Here is a 22,390-nt window from a genome sequence, read left to right as displayed (position 1 = left end):
TGTTTCTCTCTATCTAAAGGTTTTTCAACCACAAGCTCTGGTACGATTCTTCCATCTTTTAGAGTTTTTACATCAAGCCGGAAATTATTATTATTTTTATTTTTTGTTGCTCAATGAATAGGACTTCAGGCTATTGCTGCCAACATCGAGATCCTCTGCACTTTCACAGGGAATCACGTACCTGAAACAACCAATTCAGATATTTTTTTTGTTGAAGTTTGATGCATTGTCATTTATGTCTTGTATTTCTATCTCTAACTTATGCAATTGTAATGGATTCCCAATTATGATCTTTAGTGGTATTAGACAACTGAAGATCATAATGAGTGTGAATTGTCCACAGAGCGTCTCTCTGTCTATTTTGTCATACCAGATCACCAGATCACCCTTCCCTCAATCTACACTAAAATATTGGCTATTGGACTCAGATGCAATCCGTAACTTATGCCCAGCAATAGCTGAGATGTTCAAACCAAGATCCTTAGCGATATTCCCAACAATAGATCCGTCCTTTAACTCTTTAGGTATTGTGTAGCGAATCTGTGCTCCAACTGTCTTCTACAATAGAGAGAAACCAAACAGCCAAAGCGGTGCCCACATACACCCTCCGGTTCTCTTGTGTCTCTTTTCTCAAAATGAACCCAGCAGTTCAGCTACTACGTCAAAGGAAACCATTCCATTGAAGAGTATGTGGAGGACTTCTGCACCCTGACCTTCAAGGTTGGTTTTAATGAGATTGCCCTCAAAGACATTTTCTGTGCAGACTTGAATGAGCCGGTCTACTCCATGATGCCTGATGGTCGGATTACCCTCAGTCTGGCTCAATACATCGATTTTGCCCTGTAGCTCAGTGGTTCATCTTTCACTGTAGGAGAAGCTGATGAGGAACTATGCACTCTTACACTGGCCGCCACTCTATTATAAATCCACAGATAAGCAAAATATTACTCTTAATTTTCAAATAAAACATCTACTCAGCGCATGCTCACTGGCTTGATAAGCTTCATAAACAGTCATTGTAATCGGTACTGATTACAAACTACATGACAAAAATGCAGTCAATAATGTAATCTTGTAGATTACGTTTTTGGTGTAAAATAATCTGATTACTTTTGGATTACTTTCCGTTTCAACCTAATTCTATTTTATTTTATGTCACATGCATTTGAATTGGATAATCGTTTTAACGTAAAAGTACAAAGAGGAAGAAAAGTATTCCATTCTGTATTAATAACAAAAAGAGCCCCACAAAAAGAGCTCATGACATTTTTAAAAAGTGCATTACACATTACATGAATTAAATAAACACTAAATCTAACAGAAATTACAGTGTGTGTCCAAAGTTTATAATTCAAAACACTGAGAACTCCAGTTCATTTTAAGTGCAGAAAACAACATTAAGAACATGAATGATCATAAACATCTACAGCAATGAATTTGCAAGGTCAAAACACTGAAACACCTTTAACCCTTACTGCTTACTGATAGTCCATCACCTATTCCAAAGATGAGGTACAAGATATTATCTTTTGAACAGCAAGAATATTCTTAAAGAGTAGAATATTTTAAAACAGCAGAGTTTCACAGAGACACACAAGGAACAATTGTGTCAAGTTTCATGTAGTGGACTCCACTGCATTAGCAGCAAGAGTAGAGTGATGGGCTTTGTTTCATATTGCCACACATTTTGCAATTGAACTATTGTGTACCCTGCGGGCACCCTTAGAGATGGCACTGAAGCAATTACATTCAATGAGTGAGCTGCACACCATTGGTGTAATTTTCTTCCTAACAGTAAAATTACCTCTAGAACCAGTGGTTAATGCTGAGGTAGTCTGCTCCATCTTCACCTGGCTGGCTAGTAGCGAGTATCAGTTCTGAGTGCAATACACACAACCCTCCCCCTCACTTCCAAAAACTTTCAAAGACTTCCCAAACGTATATCAGTGGTGTGCTGATTAAGAATGAAAAAAAAATGTATAAGATTGAAAAAAAGAGAATGATTAGGTTGATCAATATAATATGTAATAATTTAATCTATAAAAAGTAACTATAGTCCGATTATGAGTATTATACATTTTAATTTATTCCAATTACAAGTACCTGATGTTTGTAAAATTATAACGGAATACAGATTACATGTAATCCGCTACTACCCAGCACTGAAAACAGTGCTCGTTTCCTCGCGCTCTATGGCTCTCACCATTGTACTCCTCCTTTGGCTAGGAGAGGGAGTAGATCCCTTTGTATGGTCTAAATTATTACTGGTTCAGAGCTAAACACTCATCCAGTATCCAGCCCTATATGATTCTGGCTTCTTCTTCTGTCTTGAAGGATTATTCTCAAAGATGAATAGTAACTATAGCAAGTGTCTCAGAATAATTTCTAAGATGGGCATTTAAAAAATAAGATAGAATAATCAAATGTAATAACATTTTCTTTATGTGTTCTTAAATTCATTCGAAATAATTGGGAAAAAATTATTTGAGCACATGTCATAGTGCAATTCAGAAGTTCGGTATGTTGTCTACTATTATATATTTATTTTATTATTATTATTATTATTATTATTATTATTATTATTATTATCATTATTCTTTTTTGCAAACTAACATATTTCTAAAAAACTGTATATGCATTTCACATTGAAACTAACTTATACTAACTTAACTACATATAAATATATATTACCATTTAATTTTTGCTACTTTTCAAATGCCTTCTGTATATAGTTTATTGTTTTAGCCTTGACCCAAATTTCAATATTTAACCATGGAAATTAAATACAAATGTATGAACTATTACATTTGTCTATGATCATTTGAATAATGAATACAAAAAATATGTACTAGTTCAATATTTATTGTTTGAAAATGATTTTTATCATGACTTATTGAAAGATTCCCTCTGGTGCGTTTATTGTTGGATATTGTTAGTATACATATAAATAAACTGAGAGTATGACCAAATTTTCTCTCTGTAAGTCCACAATGCTAAAAGAGCTCTAAGTTGTGAAACACCCTTAAATAACGCATTGTTAAAAGCATTATGTAATAGGCTATCAAAAACGTGTTCCATTAAAACATCTCTCTTTGTTTGACCATTTCCTCAAAGTCGTAAAGAAAACTGTCCACAATGTTGGTGCTGAAAGAAACCACTATTTCTTACAGCATCTCTCTCTCTCTCTCTCTCTCTCTCTCTCTCTCTCTCTCTCTCTCTCTCTCTCTCTCTCTCTCTCTCTCTTACACAAACACACATTAACATACATGTTGGTGCAGCTGTCCTTATGAGGACTCTCCATAGATATAATGATTTTTTATACTGTTCGAACTATAGATTCTATCTCCTACCCCTTCCCTAAACCTAACCCTAACAAAAAAACGTTCTGCATTGTTACTATATATATATATATATATATATATATATATATATATATATATATATATATGATGTGATTATATAAAAATCACATCGTTTAGTATATTTTTTTTAAGTGATTTGAATTATGGGGTCACTACAAATATCCCCATAAACCACATTAATAGCATAGTACCCTTGAAATTACCAGTTTTAACCTAAAAAAATGTCCACTCCAACCCGCCTATTTATACACTAACATACATACACTTAATAAAGTGTACAAACAACGTTTCAAACAGTTATCTACCACAAAATAAGTGAAAACTTCTGAGGTGAAAAATGTTATTAAAATTATTAAATCTCGAAAATAAAGTTAACACACATTATTAATTTTTTTCTCTATTTATATTAATTTAATAGATAATGTTCTGTGTCTCACCTGTTGACTCTCGAATGTCCACGCGCTGTCTGGTAATGACGCATCAAGCACGTTTAGGGTGTCTGTAAAGTTTGTGGTGCTGCTGGGTTTAACGAGGGTCAAATCACTGAATTCTGACATTGGAGAGAGATAGGACCCAAAAGACTGACTCTGAGACATCATGTCTCCTCCTAGAACCTCCACATACTTAATGGGTCCGTCAGAGTTGAGCTGGATCTGAAGGTTTCTGTTGGGGTTCTTATATCCAGAATTTGTCCTCCTGATACAACAGTTCGAGCTGCCGCTACTTCCTCGCGCACATTTCACCAGTAAGATGAAAAACGTCATTACACACAACAAGGACACAGAAGCCAAAGAGATTATCAGATATAATGTGATTTTGCCGGTTTTCTTGTCGCCTTCTTGTCTTTCGAGAATCTTACGATAGTCTGAGATGGGCTCATGAAACCCGTCCTCTATTAGTATCTCCACTGTGACTGTGGTGGACTGCATTGGATCTCCATTATCCTTTATTTCAATCAGCAGTCTCTGGGAGGAGTCATCCTGCTCTGAAACAGAGCGTTTAGTCCTCACCTCTCCCGTATGTAAATTCACACTGAACAGAGACGCGTCCGTGGCCTCCGCGAGCCTGTAGAATAGCCAGGCATTGTGACCCGAATCAGCGTCCACTGCTGTTACCTTAGTAACAAGGTGTCCTGCTTTAGCAGATCGGGGCATCCTCTGATGAGAAATAGGCCCCATGGATGTGGAGGGGTAAATAACAACCGGGGCATTATCGTTCTGGTCCAGGATAAACACATGGACAGTGGCGTTGCTGACCAGAGATGGAGAGCCATGATCTTTAGCCTGAACTACAACACTGAACAGTTTCATTTTCTCATAATCAAATGAGCTCATGCTGTAAATGGTTCCATTCTCAGAATTTATATAAAAATATGATGATGCTGGAATGTGATTTGAACTTAAATCCATAATTGAGTATGTGAGAATAGCGTTCTTATCTTGATCAATATCAGACGCAGATACAGAAAACAATGAAGCACCTGGCGGGCTGTTTTCTTTCATGTACACGATGTATGAGGATTGAGAGAATACAGGAGGGTTGTCATTAACGTCTAGCACTTTCACATTTACAGTTTTCGTAGATTTTAAGGATGGTACACCAGAGTCTGCAGCTACTAATTCTACATCATATTCTGCATTGACTTCACGGTCCAAGAGAGAGTCAGTAACCAAAGAATAGTGATTATCAAATGCTGGTTTTAGCTTAAAAGGACCACGACCAGAGATGTTAATATTTACTTTGCCATTGTTACCAGAGTCCAAGTCTTTTACGTTGATTAGAGCCACAACAGTACCAACAGATGCATTCTCTGACACTGGGCTGGGTAAAGATGTCAAAATAATTTCGGGAATATTATCATTCTCATCAATGATGTGCAGCTGCACTGAGGAATGGCCCTCCTGCTCTGGACTCCCTTTGTCTTTTGCGCAGACATCAAACGTGTATAATTTTGTTAACTCGAAATCCAGCTTTCCAATCACTGTAATTTCTCCCGTTTCAGCGTTGATGTTGAAAGATTTCCTCACGGGATCTGGTGTACGTGCACCGAAAAAATACTGTATTTCACCATTGGGACCTTCATCTAAGTCAGTGGCTTGTACGGTTAAGACGTTTGAACCAAATTGACTACTCTCCGGCACAGACGCTTTATACTGCGGTTGTTCAAATTTAGGCTCATTATCATTAGTATCCTGAATAATTACCTGTATCAAAATAGTTCCTGATTTCACTGGATTACCACCGTCTATTGCTGTTAAAATAAGCTTGTGCACAGACTGTTTCTCTCGATCAAGTGGTTTATCAACAATCAGCTCTGGGATTTTCTTACCATCTTCAAGAGTCTTTACATTTAAACGGAAAAATGCGTTATTACTCAAAGAATAAGAACTGACACTGTTGCTACCTACATCTAAATCCTCCGCACTTTCGAAGGGAAAACGTGCACCAGGAGTTACCGATTCAGCTATTTTCAAAATGCTGTCTTTAGTGTGAAAATTCGGTGCATTGTCGTTTATATCCTGTATTTCTATATCAACACGATGTAGCTGTAATGGATTTTCTACAACAATTTGTAATGGCATCAGACAACTGCTGCTTTGTCCACAAAGCGCCTCTCTGTCAATTTTACCATTGACTACAAGCTCACCATTTCTTGTATCCACACTGAAATATTGCGTACTTGAATCAGAGGCTATCCGTAACTTCCGATTTGCGATGTCTGAAATGTCCAGACCAATGTCCTTTGCAACATTTCCAACAACAGATCCTTCTTTTAGTTCCTCTGGTATTGTGTAGCGAATTTGAGCACGGACTATGTTCCATAATAGTGATAAAACAAACAGCCAAATTGCTGTCCGTTTCCACGCCCGGATGCTTCTCATTTCCCCAGTAATTTTAACCTTTCCATCAATTAACGAATTGTTTAAATCCCGAGATAAAAGAAATGTGTCTCATTATTTTAAGATTGTAAATCCAGTCAGATCCGGTGGTCGTTTTTGTGGTGATCAGCTTCATAACCGCGTGTATATTCTCCTCTACAGCTCTTATCAGTCAGTCATTGTAGTGCTGCCCTACTGAGGGAGGGAGTAGATCCCTTTGTGCAGACCCGCATATCATTGGCACTGGGCTCAGTGCCCTGTTGTCCAATGGACGAGAGAGTCTCTCTTAAAGGTGTAAATACGCTTTTTACTTTTTTCCAGAAAATGCCAGTTGTGTGTTGTTACAAGCCACAAAGTGTATAAAGTTATATATAATTCATACTAATGCGTTCCTCAGACAAAATAAGGATTTTTTATCAAGACAAATTCAACTTTATAAATTGCAAGTGTGTTCTGCTGTACATTTTACACTAAATGTTAACACTGTAAATTAAATCTTAGTGAATCTCTTTTTAGGTTAAAGATGTAGGTCTGATATATGATGAAAAAAATAATAAATAATAAATAAATAAATATAAAAACAAATTAAACAAATCCATCTAAAAAGAAAGCCAGTAATCTATGATAACTTAATTATTTGAGACCATGCCTGCGTTTTGGAGTCTAAATTAAAACTATTGAAATGAACTCACTTTTAACTAGATATCCTAATTAACAAACCTCCTCCATTTCTGAGTTCAAAACAAAGTGTTTCAATAGATTTCTTGAACGTTATGATCTTGTCGCTGTCTTTAGCGGTAGTGCTGAAATTTCCTAAATGAATTGCTCTTTGACACAACTTTTTATTTTCTTTTTTACATTAGACACGATTGTTTTTAGACTGTGGGTAGAAATAAAAAATAAAAAATAAAAAAGGACCTGTAAACTCATGGAACAGAAAAAGTGTCATTGTAACGATGTGGTTCAAATACAATGTAAATTACACCTGCTAAGGTAGCAAAAGTCTGTTTTTACCTGTTGACTCTCGAATGTCCACGCGCTGTCTGGTAATGACGCATCAAGCACGTTTAGGGTGTCTGTAAAGTTTGTGGTGCTGCTGGGTTTAACGAGGGTCAAATCACTGAATTCTGACATTGGAGAAAGATAGGACCCAAAAGACTGACTCTGAGACATCATGTCTCCTCCTAGAACCTCCACATACTTAATGGGTCCGTCAGAGTTGAGCTGGATCTGAAGGTTTCTGTTGGGATTCTTATATCCAGAATTTGTCCTCCTGATACAACAGCTCGAGCTGCCGCTACTTCCTCGCGCACATTTCACCAGTAAGATGAAAAACGTCATTACACACAACAAGGACACAGAAGCCAAAGAGATTATCAGATATAATGTGATTTTGCCGGTTTTCTTGTCGCCTTCTTGTCTTTCGAGAATCTTACGATAGTCTGAGATGGGCTCATGAAACCCGTCCTCTATTAATATCTCCACTGTGACTGTGGTGGACTGCATTGGATATCCATTATCCTTTATTTCAATCAGCAGTCTCTGCGAAGAGTCATCCTGCTCTGAAACAGAGCGTTTAGTCCTCACCTCTCCCGTATGTAAATTCACACTGAACAGAGACGCGTCCGTGGCCTCCGCGAGCCTGTAGAATAGCCAGGCATTGTGACCCGAATCAGCGTCCACTGCTGTTACCTTAGTAACAAGATGTCCTGCTTTAGCAGATCGGGGCATCCTCTGATGAGAAATAGGCCCCATGGATGTGGAGGGGTAAATAACAATCGGGGCATTATCGTTCTGGTCCAGGATAAACAGATGAACAGTGGCGTTGCTACTCAGAGATGGAGAGCCATGATCTTTAGCCTGCACTTGGATCTTGAACACCTTCATTGTTTCATAGTCAAAAGAATGCGTACTAAATAAACTGCCATTGTCAGGGTTAATGTAAACAAAAGAGGATGCGGGTGTGTCCTGAATCTTAGACTCTACAATTGAATAAGACATTTTTGCATTTTCGTCGAGATCGACATCAGACGCAATGAATGTGTTTAATATTGATCCAGGGGAGTTGTTCTCTTTAATATAAACTGTGTATAAAGCCTGGGAGAAAACTGGGGGGTTGTCATTCACATCTAAAATATTGACAATTATCTCCTTTTTCGATGTAAGTCGTGGTGTTCCCAAATCGGATGCAATTACGTCAATAGTATAAAAAGGTTGCATTTCTCGATCAAGCGTTTTGTTAGTAATTAATGTGTAATGGTTGGAAATCGATGGATTCAAACTAAATGGCACTCCCGGTGAAAGGGATAAAACAACTTTTCCATTGTCGCCTGTATCTAAGTCTTTTGCGCGTATCAGAGCCACAACAGTTCCACCAGGGGCGTCCTCTCGTATAGGACTGGGTGATGATTTCAGAATAATCTCTGGTGTATTATCATTCATATCTAAAATGTCTATGTGGACACTACAGAGCCCCTCCATCGGTGGAGAGCCTTTGTCTCTGGCGACAATATCAAAATCAAAGGATTTGTCGGTCTCATAATCTATTTCACTTTTAACTCTGACTTCTCCAGTGACTTGATCGATAGAAAACAGTTTGTACACCTTATCTGTTGTGTGAGGTCCAAAGGAATAATTTATTTCATTATTAAAACCCTCATCTAGGTCCACTGCTTTTACTGTTAAAACCACCGCTCCTGGCAGTGTGTTCTCGGCTAGCTGCGTGTCATATAAATTATTTTCAAAAACTGGCGAATTATCATTGTTGTCTAAAATAACAACATGGATATCTGCAATTCCTGATTTAGCAGGTTTTCCGCCATCTAAGGCAGTCAGCAAAAGATTAAGCGTGGACTGTTTTTCTCTATCCAAAGACCTTTCCAGTAATAATTCTGGAACTTGCGTGCCATCTTTTGATGTTCTTATATCTAATACAAAATATTCGTTTTTACTGAGCGTGTAACTGTGCAACGAATTGGAGCCAGCATCAGCGTCTTGTGCAGACTCTAAGCGAAATCTCGCGCCGGGTAAAGTTGACTCGGCTACGTTTATAACGTGTTTATGGTTCTGAAAAATGGGGGAATTATCATTAATATCCTGCACCTCAATTTCAACACGATATAGCTGCAAGGGATTTTCAACGATTGCTTCTAGAGGTAGAAGGCAAATCGCGCTTTGCGCACACAACACCTCTCTATCTATTCTGTCAATGATGACTAGATCACCCTTTCCTAAATCCACACTAAAATACTGTTTACCAGTCTCGGTTGCAATTTGTAAGTTTCGTCCAGAAACCTCAAAAATCTCCAAACCAAGATCTCTGGCTATGTTTCCGACCACGGAGCCCTTATTTAGTTCCTCTGGAATGGTGTAGCGAATCTGTGCATTGATTATATTCCAAGCAATGCATTGAAACAGCAATGTAAATCTCCATTTTCGTTGCATATCCCTCATAGTCTCCATGTCTTGTAACTTCGATTGAATATAAGAGAGTTTGAGTCATAATACATTTCAAATAATTACAAATAAATCTAATATGTTCGCCTCTAGATTTCAATTTAGCCGATGAGCTCGAGTGAAGCCTCCTTTAGAGAATACTGGTAGAATGAAACTGAATGGGTGGGAGTGGATCTCTTTGTTCATGTCAGGATTCTATTGGCTGATGACCGAGCAATGACTTGAAACGAGCAGAGCTATGCTTTTAAAGAGACAGTCTCCACTGCTTTACTTGTATGCTTGTCTTATACCCTAAGCATCATTCTTATATCAAGCAATAATTTAGATATTTATAACGGTGCACAATCGCATTCGGTGAGAACCAATCAGTATATTTATTAAAATACAGAATATCTTGATTTTGTAGATAATGGTTCTGGTTGACTAGCAAAACATACAACATGGCGCCGCAGATGGCCGCCTCGGTGTGGAGCTCTTCAATTCTTTTGTTGTTTTTGTTAGTTTGTCCTGTGTTTAGCAATCTTTTACCAATCAGTTTTACCAGGGACGAACTGCTGAACATTCAGCAGCACATACCAGATAATCTTTTCCCGGTTTTTCAATATTCGGACGTTTTGCTGGACATTTTAGTTGGAGGCGCTGCTGTGTTGTTTAGATGCGCTACGAGACGCAGGCGAGGGAGACGAGCTGGCGCGCTGGTTAAACTCCGTCAGCGCGGCGTTCGAACAGCACTGCCGAGCATTCATCTCGCGAATCTCCGCTCTCTTCCCAACAAAACGGACGAACTACATCTCCTCACACATACTAATAAGGACTTTTCAAACTCTGCTGCACTGTGCTTCACTGAAACCTGGTTGAGTGAAGCCATTCCGGACAGCGCATTACATCTGCCGGGCTTCCAGCTGTTCAGAGCGGATCGCATCGCGGAGTTAACGGGGAAAACGAGAGGTGGTGGAACATGCTTTTACATCAACGAAAGTTGGTGTACAGATGTAACAACACTAAAGAGGATGTGCTGTCCTAATCTGGAAGCGCTCTTTATTAACTGTAAGCCGTTCTACTCGCCGCGGGAGTTTTCTTCGTTTATTCTGGTGAGTGTTTACATTCCTCCAAACGCGTCTGGGAACTTAGCGCTGCAACAGCTGGCTGATCAAATCTCAGACACAGAACAACAATACCCGGACTCAGTCATTATTATTCTTGGGGACTTTAACAAAACAAATCTCACACGCGAACTGCCCAAATACAGACAGCACATTACATGCCCCACCAGAGACAGGAATATACTGGACCACTGCTATACTACATTAAAGGATGCATATCGCTCTGTCCCACGTGCAGCTTTGGGTCTCTCTGATCACTGTCTGGTTCATCTTCTCCCGACCTACAGGCAGAAATTAAAATCAACCAAGCCAGTTGTAAGGACTATAAGGAGATGGACTATTGAAGCAGAGCTGGAACTACAAGCCTGCTTTGACTGCACTGATTGGAGTGTTTTTGAAGCTGCAGCTACAGACCTGGACGAGCTCACAGATACTGTGACATCATACATCAGTTTCTGTGAGGATATGTGCATCCCTACTAGGACATTTTTGTCATTCAACAATGATAAACCATGGTTCACAGGAAAACTCAGACAGCTTCGTCATGCCAAAGAGGAGGCTTACAGGGGTGGGGATAGAGTCTTGTATAATCAGGCCAGGAACACACTGAATAGGGAAATCAGAGTGGCTAAAAGAAGCTACTCTGAGAAGCTGAAAAACAAGTTTTCAGCTAACGACCCAGCATCAGTGTGGAGTGGCCTGAAACAACTTACTAATTACAGGACTCCTACCCCCAACCCTGTGGCGGACCAACGACTGGCTGACGACCTGAATGTGTTTTACTGCAGATTTGAAAGGCCCGATTTCACACCCCACATGCACTCGGACCTTCATTTCACACAACCATTAACACCTCCTGCAACCCCCTCCTCCCCCTCCTGCTACACTACCTGCACTAAAGATCTGTGAGGACGATGTGTGCCGTGTCTTTCGGAAGCAAAGGACAAGGAAGGCTCCAGGACCAGATGGCATCTCACCAGCTTGCCTTCGTTCCTGTGCTAACCAACTGGCCCCCATCTTCACTCAGATCTTCAATAGATCACTGGAGCAATGTGAAGTCCCATGCTGCTTCAAACGCTCAGTCATTATCCCCGTCCCTAAGAAACCAAAAATCACAGGACTTAATGACTACAGACCTGTCGCCCTGACATCTGTGGTCATGAAGTCATTTGAGAGACTGGTGTTGGCCCACCTGAAGGACATCACTGGACCCTTTCTGGACCCCCTTCAATTTGCTTATCGAGCAAACAGGTCTGTGGATGATGCAGTCAACATGGGTTTGCATCATATCCTGCAACATCTGGACAGACCGGGGACATACGTAAGGATCCTTTTGTGGACTTCAGCTCGGCTTTCAACACAATCATACCAGATATACTCCGGACTAAGTTAAACCAACTCCCTGTTCCCACCTCTACCTGTCAGTGGATTACCAGCTTTCTGACGGACAGGCAGCAGCTTGTGAGGCAGGGAAAATTCACTTCCACCACCTGTACCATCAGCACTGGTGCCCCCCAGGGATGTGTGCTCTCCCCACTACTCTTCTCCCTGTACACCAATGACTGCACCACCAAGGACCACTCTGTCAAGCTCCTGAAGTTTGCAGACGACACCACTGTCATCGGCCTCATCCGAGATGATGATGAGTCTGCGTATAGAAAGGAGGTTGAACGGCTGGCTGTCTGGTGCAGTCAAAACAACCTGGAGCTGAACACGCTCAAAACAGTGGAGATGATTGTGGACTTTAGGAGGAACACCCCAACATTGTCCCCCCTCACCATTCTAAACAGCACTGTGTCAGCAGTGGAGTCATTCAGGTTCCTGGGCACTACCATCTCACAGGACCTGAAGTGGGAGATACACATCGACTCCATTGTGAAAAAGGCCCAGCAGAGGTTGTACTTCCTTCGCCAGCTGAGGAAGTTCAACCTGCCACCAGTGCTGCTGAAACAGTTCTACTCAGCGGTCATTGAGTCTGTCCTCTGCACTTCAGTAACTGTCTGGTTTGGTGCAGCCACGAAATTAGACATCAGAAGACTACAAAGGACAGTTCGGTCTGCTGAGAGGATTATTGGTTGCCCCCTGCCCTCCCTTCAAGAACTATACACTTCCAGAGTGAGGAAAAAGGCTGGTAAAATCACTCTGGACCCCACTCACCCTGCCCACTACCTTTTTGAACTGTTGCCTTCTGGCCGGCGCTTCAGAGCACTGAGCACCAGAACCGTCAGACACAGGAACAGTTTTTTCCCTCAGGCCATCCATCTAATGAACAGTTAAATTACCCCCATTGAGCAATAATTATGTGCAATACACAGTTTAATTTTAATTTAAATTATATTATCCAACTTATCCACTTCTGCCATTACTTACATTGCTCTGTACATAATATACTGTTTTTTGTTCTTTATATACAGATTGTATTAGATTTGCACTACGTGTGTGTATGTGGGTATGTATGAAGGTGAGTTTATGTACGTATATGTATAATTATTTATTTTGTGTTCTTTTTTGTTTTTAATTACCTATGCCTTGCTGCTGTTTTTTTTGGTATTGTTTGTATTGTTGTTGACTGGAAGCTCCTGTCACCTAGACAAATTCCTTGTATGTGTAAGCATACTTGGCAATAAAGCTGATTCTGAAAATGTATGACGGAAAATAACAATGTTACATTATCTGAGAGGTAAAATGCCAGTGAGTGTGAGATAAAAGAAAGTGAAAAAGAACAGTTCAGCACCACCATATTGGTCAGCGACAGGTTATCAGGCATGCAACAGGATCAAGATCTATTCCTTCACAATTACAGATTTTAATGAACATAAAAACACAATCGCTAACATATAAGAAAAATTCCCAACACAGCATGGAAGGAAACAAAGTCAACCCGATAACAACTTAAGATTAGTTCCGTGTCCAAAAAGTCTCATATTTTTAAAGCAAAATAGGAATTAAGACTATTATACAGAAAACTCTTTGAAGTTTAGAAAGTTCTTAATCATTTGTTTTTTCCCCTCAGATGACAGTAAAAATTCAGGAAAGTTGTACAAAAGTACGAACAAACAATATTTCAGTTCACTCACCTGTTGACTCTCGAATGTCCACGCGCTGTCTGGTAATGACGCATCAAGCACGTTTAGCGTGTCTGTAAAGTTTGTGGTGCTGCTGGGTTTAACGAGGGTCAAATCACTGAATTCTGACATTGGAGAGAGATATGACCCAAAAGACTGACTCTGAGACATCATGTCTCCTCCTAGAACCTCCACATATTTAATGGGCCCGTCAGAGTTGAGCTGGATCTGAAGGTTTCTGTTGGGGTTCTTGTATACAGAATCGGTTCGCCTGACACAGCAACTTGATCTGCCAATGCTGTTTCTAACGCATTTGACAATCAAGGTGAACAATGTCAACATAGACAAAACTGACACTGTGCCCAAAGAAATGATCAAATACAAAGTGATTTTGCCACTTTTCTTGTTGTTCTCGGACGTTTTCAAACGATAGTCTGAGATGGGCTCATGAAACCCGTCCTCTATTAGTATCTCCACTGTGACTGTGGTGGACTGCATTGGATCTCCATTATCCTTTATTTCAATCAGCAGTCTCTGGGAGGAGTCATCCTGCTCTGAAACAGAGCGTTTAGTCCTCACCTCTCCCGTATGTAAATTCACACTGAACAGAGACGTGTCCGTGGCCTCCGCGAGCCTGTAGAATAGCCAGGCATTGTGACCCGAATCAGCGTCCACTGCTGTTACCTTAGTAACAAGATGTCCTGTTTTAGCAGATCGGGGCATCCTCTGATGAGAGACAGACCCCGTAACTGATGAAGGGTAAATAACAGCGGGGACGTTGTCATTTTTGTCCATAATAAAAACATGAACAGTGGCGTTGCTACCAAGAGGTGGGGAGCCATGGTCTTCGGCATGAACAATAATGTGAAACACCTTAATTTTCTCATAGTCAAAAGAGTGCATGCTAAATATACTACCATTTTCTGAATTTACATATAAATAAGAAGAGACTGGTATGTCTCGATTATTAGTGTCCAGAACTGAATAGACAATTTTGGCATTTTCTCCCGTATCTAAATCTGATGCTGTCACTGATGCTAAAATTGATCCAGGGGCGCTATTTTCTTCTATATAAACCGTATATACAGGCTCAGAAAAAACGGGAGGATTATCATTTACATCCAGTATATTTACTGTAATAAACTTACTCGATTGTAGTTTAGGTGTTCCAGAGTCTGACGCTTTGAGCTCAATATCGTATCTTGAAAAGTCTTCTCGATTTAAGTGTTCATTTGTAACCAGTGCATAATGGTTTGAAAACGTTGGCTTTAATGTAAAAGGGGTGCCCGGTGACATGTCAAGTGTTACGTTTCCATTTACTCCAGAATCCAAATCTTTAACATTTATTAACGCTACCATAGTCCCAGCGGGCGCATCTTCTCGCACAGGTTTTGGAGACGAGGTGATGGTGATTTCTGGAGCGTTATCGTTCACATCTAGAACAGCTACTTGAATTCTGCAATGACTCTCCATTGCTAATTGTCCTTTGTCTCTTACACGTATGTCAAATTTATAGGAAGTGCTGATTTCGTAATCAAGGTGCTTGGATACGACTAATTCGCCTTTCTCTTGATTAATAGCAAACACATTTTGAATTAATTCAGGTGTATGCACCCCAAATGAATATTCAAGCTCACTGTTTACGCCGTCATCCAAGTCAATTGCTTTTACAGTAAGTATCATTGTACCAGGGACTGTATTCTCCATCACTTTAATCTCATATAACTCCTGTTCAAATATAGGGGCATTATCATTAGCATCAAGTATATTTACAGTGATCTGGGTTGTACCTGACCTCGCTGGATCACCCCCATCAATACCTGTCAAGATTAGATGGTGCACAGACTGTTTCTCTCTGTCGACAGCTTTCTCTAAAACAATTTCTGGGACTTTTGTTCCGTCTTTATTGTTCTTTATGTGCAAAACGAAATGCTCATTTTTATTAATAGCATATGTGCGTAATGAGTTTGATCCAGCGTCAGGATCCTGAGCAGGTTCCAAACGAAACCTCGCTCCGGTTTGCGTTGATTCTGGCACTTCAATCATGTTTCTTTCCGAAAGAAAAATTGGAGAGTTGTCATTAATATCTTGGACGTCCACCTCAACACGGTAAAACTGGAGTGGATCCTCGATTATGATTTGTAGTGGTAACACACAACTCTTGCTTTGTCCGCACAGGTTTTCCCTGTCTAGGACTTCACTCACTAGCAGCTCACCATTTCGCAAATTCAAACTAAAATACTGCTCACCAGACTCAGATGCTATCCGTAATTTACGATTTAATATTTCAGATACATCCAAACCGAGATCTTTAGCTACATTTCCAACAACAGATCCCTCTTTCTGCTCCTCCGGTATTGTATAACGAAGCTGCGCGTCTGTATTTCTCCAAAAGACAGCGCAAAAGAACAGCCATACCGCCTGGCAGAACAGAATCCTTCTTTGTATTTGAGTCCTCATTTCCATGAACGATAAGTTATCGGTAATTCCAGTGTCCAGACATACATCCTATGCAAGTAATCGCCCACAAACAAATTAATTTAACATCTTAAAATGTATAGGACTACAAATTATATTCCGTTGATGCAAATGTTGCAGCGGGTGCAGTGCATTGTGTCTCAGGTCTGTGCATTATGGTGTGCAGTACGTCTGGGTGAGGGAGTAGATCCCTTTTTTACAGATCGACCTCGCTATTGGTTAAGCGCTCTCCAGTCATGCCTTAAAAGAAACAGAGCAGGGCCAAGCTCAAAGCCCATTCTGTAAATATACCATTCACTTACACCTCATGTTACATTGAGAAACGAATTTCTTTATAATTTGCTTCGAAACCAATAAAAAAACGTTAAACTGCAAGACATGTTTCGGTATTCTTAAAAATAATGTTCTTAAAATAATTGCAATGCTCAAACGTATCACATACACAGTTTCACATTAAAGTAAAATATTGCTGCATGTGCAGTACTTTGTAGTAAACTGTATTGGAATGATGTTACTACGGTGGCCGAGAGAGCTCAACGTGCTGCAACCTAAAGAAGACGCATGCAAATAGAAAAAAACACATGCAAATAGAAAAAAACGCATGCAAATAAAAAAACACCCGCAAATTAAGAAAACATCTTCATCAGTTTCACAACACACGTGTGCTCCAAATACTCACAACAAAACCAAATACAGAAACGCGCTGCAAAAGTTCACAACACAACCAAATACAGAAACACGCTGCAAAAGCTCACAACACAACCAAATACAGAAACGCGCTGCAAAAGCTCACAACACAACCAAATACAGAAACACGCTGCAAAAGCTCACAACACAACCAAATACAGAAACGCGCTGCAAGTAACACAGACCACAACGGAAATGTTTCCGGGGGAACCAAATAAGTGACGAACCCGGCTGGGACGTGCTTATTGCACGTGAGCATCCCTATGCCCTACTCCCTTCGAAGGGCAGACGGCAGAGCTCTTCAAGTGGGACTTTGGAGTGAGCATGGCACTATGTGCCATTTATGTAGCCGTTTGGAACGCACTTGAGGAAGGGAGCAATGAAAGACAACTTCCAACGTAATTATTTTCACCTGGGATGTTCCCATGACAACGCAGCACGTTGTCCATCAGCTGAATAGCTGTTCTGAGGACAGAAATATAATGCTGTTAACATTACGGTTGCAAATAAATTTATTTTTACTTTACAAAAAAACTGTTAAAATATGCGTTTTATATATCCGTTATATATCTGTGTGTCAGTGTCTCAACTTTAAAACATTGGACCCTACATTACCTAGACCTTCTTATGAAACTTTTCTTTATGAAAATTTAAACATAACATGAAACAATTTGTATAGTGTAACTCAGAGCCATGGAGAGAATGTAAAGATTAATATCTTTCCTTCATGTTCTTCTTTTCTATCTTTTTTATTTATTTTAGTTTTCAGCTCATTGTTCTTTTCTCATTTCTGATGACATTGAACATATTGTTAATACATTTTGTATACAGGGCCGGCGCTACCTATAGGCGAACTAGGCAGTTGCCTAGGGCCTCGGCCTTGGAGGCGGGGCCTCCAAAACATATTTTTTTTGTTTACCTTAATTAAAGTTACATTAATATGCACATTTAAGTAAAAAAATAAAAATACTGATAATAGGTTTTGTATAAATAAAATGGTTAGGAATCATATTTGTTTTCAAGTCTTTTTTATTAAATGATGTTTTATTAACAAATTTCGGGAGGAGCACATTCAGATAATCAACGAGATAAGAGGTATATATACTGCAGACTTACCTCTGTTCATTGACAGTTTATCAGCATCCCTCCACCGCCCCCATCTCCTCACTTTGAATTTTAATAATCTCTTATTGGATGTAAACAACACAATCCAAAATACAATGCAATCCAATGTATGTGTAAATCTGGCCAAAATTCAGAGCCTGGAGCCCTCCCCTGGACAGCATGCCAAATACGCATGATCTTTACTCTATTTAATTTGATGTAAGTGTGAACTCGTGAATTCTGAAAGGTGGAGGGGAGGAGGGCATGGCGGGAGGCCTCCAACATACATTTTGCCTAGGGCCTCCAAATGTCTAGAACCGGCTCTGTTTGTATATTGTATACAAGTTGTATGTCATAAAAAATTAATATCTGTATGTTTTGCGGAAAAAAAAGTTAAAATAGATCAAATAAAATAAAGTAGAATTTTGAGCTGTAAGCAAAGAGTAGAAGAACTATAAAAAAGAATAATATTACAAATATATTATTATAATATTATTTCTATATACAATATATTACAATATTATTTTAATATTATAGTTTATTTATAAAAAAAAAAATATAGGCTTTCACTTCTTGTCAATATCAGTTCTTTGCTGTAAGCACGTCCCAGCCGGGTTCGTCACTTATTTGGTTCCCCCGGAAACATTTCCGTTGTGGTCTGTGTTACTTGCAGCGCGTTTCTGTATTTGGTTGTGTTGTGAACTTTTGCAGCGCGTTTCTGTATTTGGTTGTGTTGTGAAACTGATGAAGATGTTTTCTTAATTTGCGGGTGTTTTTTTATTTGCATGCGTTTTTTTTCTATTTGCATGCGTCTTCTTTAGGTTGCAGCACGTTGAGCTCTCTTGGCCACCGTATGTTACACTCAAAAGTAATTTTATTATTTATGCATTTCGACTGAATTCGAAATATCCTTCAAATTGAATTGAATACAAATAAAATAAAAATAAACAATACATGTTTTGTATTATTAATAAAGTTTTATTAAAGATTAGGTTACAGAATTCAATTTGTAATTTGTTATGGATCTGAAATGTGTGAATCTTTAAAAAATACAAAATAAATATATATATATATATATATATATATATATATATATATATATATATATATATATATATATATATATATATATATTTAGATCATCTGCATACTGACATCAGTAATGCCAATTATTATATTAAAATTAAAAGCGCTCACCTGTTGGCTCTCGAATGTCCACGCGCTGTCTGGTAATGACGCATCAAGCACGTTTAGCGTGTCTGTAAAGTTTGTGGTGCTGCTGGGTTTAACGAGGGTCAAATCACTGAATTCTGACATTGGAGAGAGATAGGACCCAAAAGACTGACTCTGAGACATCATGTCTCCTCCCAGAACCTCCACATACTTAATGGGCCCGTCAGAGTTGAGCTGGATCTGAAGGTTTCTGTTGGGGTTCTTATATCCAGAATCGGTTCGGCTGACACAGCAACCTGCGCTTCTCACGCTGTTTTTAACGCATTTCACAATCAACGCAAAAAATGTCAACAGAGACAAGACTGACACCGTTCCCAAAGAAATTATTAAGTACAAAGTGATTTTACCACTTTTTTTGTTGTGTTCTGTTGTTTTCAAACGATAGTCAGAGATGGGCTCATGAAACCCGTCCTCTATTAATATCTCCACTGTGACTGTGGTGGACTGCATTGGATATCCATTATCCTTTATTTCAATCAGCAGTCTCTGGGAGGAGTCATCCTGCTCTGAAACAGAGCGTTTAGTCCTCACCTCTCCCGTATGTAAATTCACACTGAACAGAGACGCGTCCGTGGCCTCCGCGAGCCTGTAGAATAGCCAGGCATTGTGACCCGAATCAGCGTCCACTGCTGTTACCTTAGTAACAAGATGTCCTGCTTTAGCAGATCGGGGCATCCTCTGATGAGAGACAGATCCTGTTACTGAGGATGGGTAAATGACAGCGGGCACATTATCGTTCTGGTCCAGAATAAACACATGGACAGTGGCGTTGCTACTTAGAGATGGAGAGCCATGATCTTTAGCCTGCACATGGATCTGAAACACTTTGATTTTCTCATAGTCAAAGGATTGCATGCTAAATATACTTCCGTTATCTGAGTTAATGTAGATAAAGGAGGAGACAGACATGTCTTGAACTTTTGAGTCCAAAATGGTGTATGAGATTTTGGCATTTTCGCCCAAGTCTGGGTCATGGGCGGAGACTGAGCACAATATCGAATCATGGCCGCTGTTTTCTTTAGCATAAACTGTATAATACTTGTCAGAGAACAACGGAGGGTTGTCATTTACGTCTGAAATGCCGATTGTGACTATTTTACTACTGGACAGTGGGGGCGAGCCTGAATCGACTGCGTTCAATTCAATTTTATACTCGAAAAAATTCTCTCTGTCTAGAGGACCATTTGTAACCAATGCGTAATGATTGGAAACTGTAGTGCTCAGTCTAAACGGTGGGCCAGGGGCCATCGTAAGCTTCACTTTCCCGTTCTCTCCTAAATCTGCATCTTTTGTACTAATTAACGAAACTACTGTGCCATTAAATGAATTTTCAGGAATTGGACTTGATAGAGAGGTAATAATTATGTCAGGTGCGTTGTCATTTACGTCATTAACCTTTATCTTAACGCTGCAGTGGCCCTCCATTTGAGGATTCCCTTTGTCCTTTGCAATTATATCAAATTTATGCAAGTTAGCCTTTTCATGGTCCAATTCTCCTTGAACTGTGATGGCACCTGTTTGTTGATTAATATTAAACAGTGCTGTATCTGATGTTTGGTCCGCAAAGAAATACTCAATTTCCCCATTTAATCCATCATCCAAATCTATAGCTTTGACTCTTAACATTTCTTTATTAATCAATTCGTTTTCATCAACATTAGTCTCATAGAAGGGTTTTTCAAATTCAGGAGCATTGTCATTTATATCCAAAACCACAACTGTGATTTCACATGTGCCAGTGCGCACTGGATTTCCTCCGTCAGCCGCCATTAATATTAACTTGTGAACGGCCTGTTTTTCTCGATCAAGAGGTTGTTTCAGTAATAGTTCCGGAATTTTGACGCCATCCTGAGTTTTCACATTTAAACCAAATTTTTCATTATTGCTCAGACTGTATGATTTTAAAGAATTTGACTCTACGTCTGAGTCAATAGCGCTCTCCAAGAGGAACTTAGCGCCAGAATTAATAGATTCTGGAATATTTAGAATGCGCTCATTAGATTTAAAATTGGGCGAGTTGTCATTGATATCTTGTATTTCAATCTCAACTCGATGCATCTGCAGAGGATTTTCTAAAACGGCTTGAAGAGGCAAAACACACGGGACATTATATCCACATAAACCTTCTCTATCAATTCTCCCATTCACAATAAGGTCGCCCTTTTCCACATCCACAGTGAAATACTGCTTACCAGTCTCAGATGCTATATGTAGTTTACGATTTACAATTTTAGATACATCCAAACTGAGGTCTTTAGCGATATTTCCGACCACGGATCCTTCCCTTAGCTCTTCTGGTATTGCGTAGCGAATCTGTGCTTCTATTGTACTCCAAAGAAGAATGAAGATGCACCACCACCAATTTCTCTTCAGAAAGAATAACGATTCCATCTCTGGTTTCAAGCTATAGACGTTTTATCCGACCTTTCTTATGGTTTCAAAATATTTACAACAGCTGCATAATCCCAAACGATATATTGATGGCATTTTTCCATTTAGTGTTATGGGTCCGTTTCATTAAACTGTGTAATTCACGCGTTCTCTATGCTCTAAGCTCAGCAAGATGCCACAGCAATGGGAGGGAGTGGATCTCTTTGTCCAAGTCTGTACCTCATTGGTAGACTGTACATCTCTTTTAAACCAATCCAGTTCCATAAATCTCTTAAAGGGGTAGTAAGAGTCAGGCCCACAAACACAAAGAGATTCAGAGCACCCATCTAGACATTTAAAGCTAATAAAAATTAAATAATAATAATAACAACTATTATCATTATATGTTATTATTATATATTTTTATAAAATATAATATTATATGTTATTATCATTATTGTTGTAAATTAACCTTTATTTGTAGCTGTTACAGAAATGTTTTGCACAATTTCATGTTCATGAATAATAATAAAAAAATAAAGATCCGAATGCTGCCGTCATGTGGTGACAGAGAGAAGCGCAGCAGTGGTGTGCATTGAGGTTTGTGTGTGGAGGTTATTGCTGGAGGCTCAAGATAATTCTACATTTTAATA

General features: G+C 39.3%; 1 protein-coding gene across 31 annotated transcripts in view; it reads right to left on the bottom strand.

The window, feature by feature from the left end:
• The window catches only part of LOC127635407 (protocadherin gamma-A12-like), a 100,674-nt gene that overhangs the window by 20,827 nt on the left and 57,457 nt on the right, over positions 1-22,390 (bottom strand). For 2 of the 31 annotated variants that reach the window (XM_052115414.1, XM_052115427.1), the window contains exon 1: positions 19,332-21,883. The exons of 13 other annotated variants lie outside the window; for them this stretch is intronic. In XM_052115414.1, coding sequence (XP_051971374.1) covers positions 19,332-21,758 — 2,427 coding nt within the window. In that variant the 5' untranslated portion in view covers positions 21,759-21,883. Of the gene's footprint in view, positions 1-3,799; positions 6,421-7,255; positions 9,704-13,877; positions 16,415-19,331; positions 21,884-22,390 lie in introns of those variants that run through there. 16 more of the 31 variants (XM_052115407.1, XM_052115421.1, XM_052115409.1 and 13 more) reach the window with 14 other exon arrangements.

The sequence above is a fragment of the Xyrauchen texanus genome, chromosome 43 (assembly GCF_025860055.1).
Source record: "Xyrauchen texanus isolate HMW12.3.18 chromosome 43, RBS_HiC_50CHRs, whole genome shotgun sequence".
Taxonomy (NCBI): Eukaryota; Metazoa; Chordata; class Actinopteri; order Cypriniformes; family Catostomidae; genus Xyrauchen; species Xyrauchen texanus.
The sequence above is the reverse complement of the archived record's forward strand: the minus strand, read 5'-3'. Positions and strand labels throughout refer to the sequence as shown.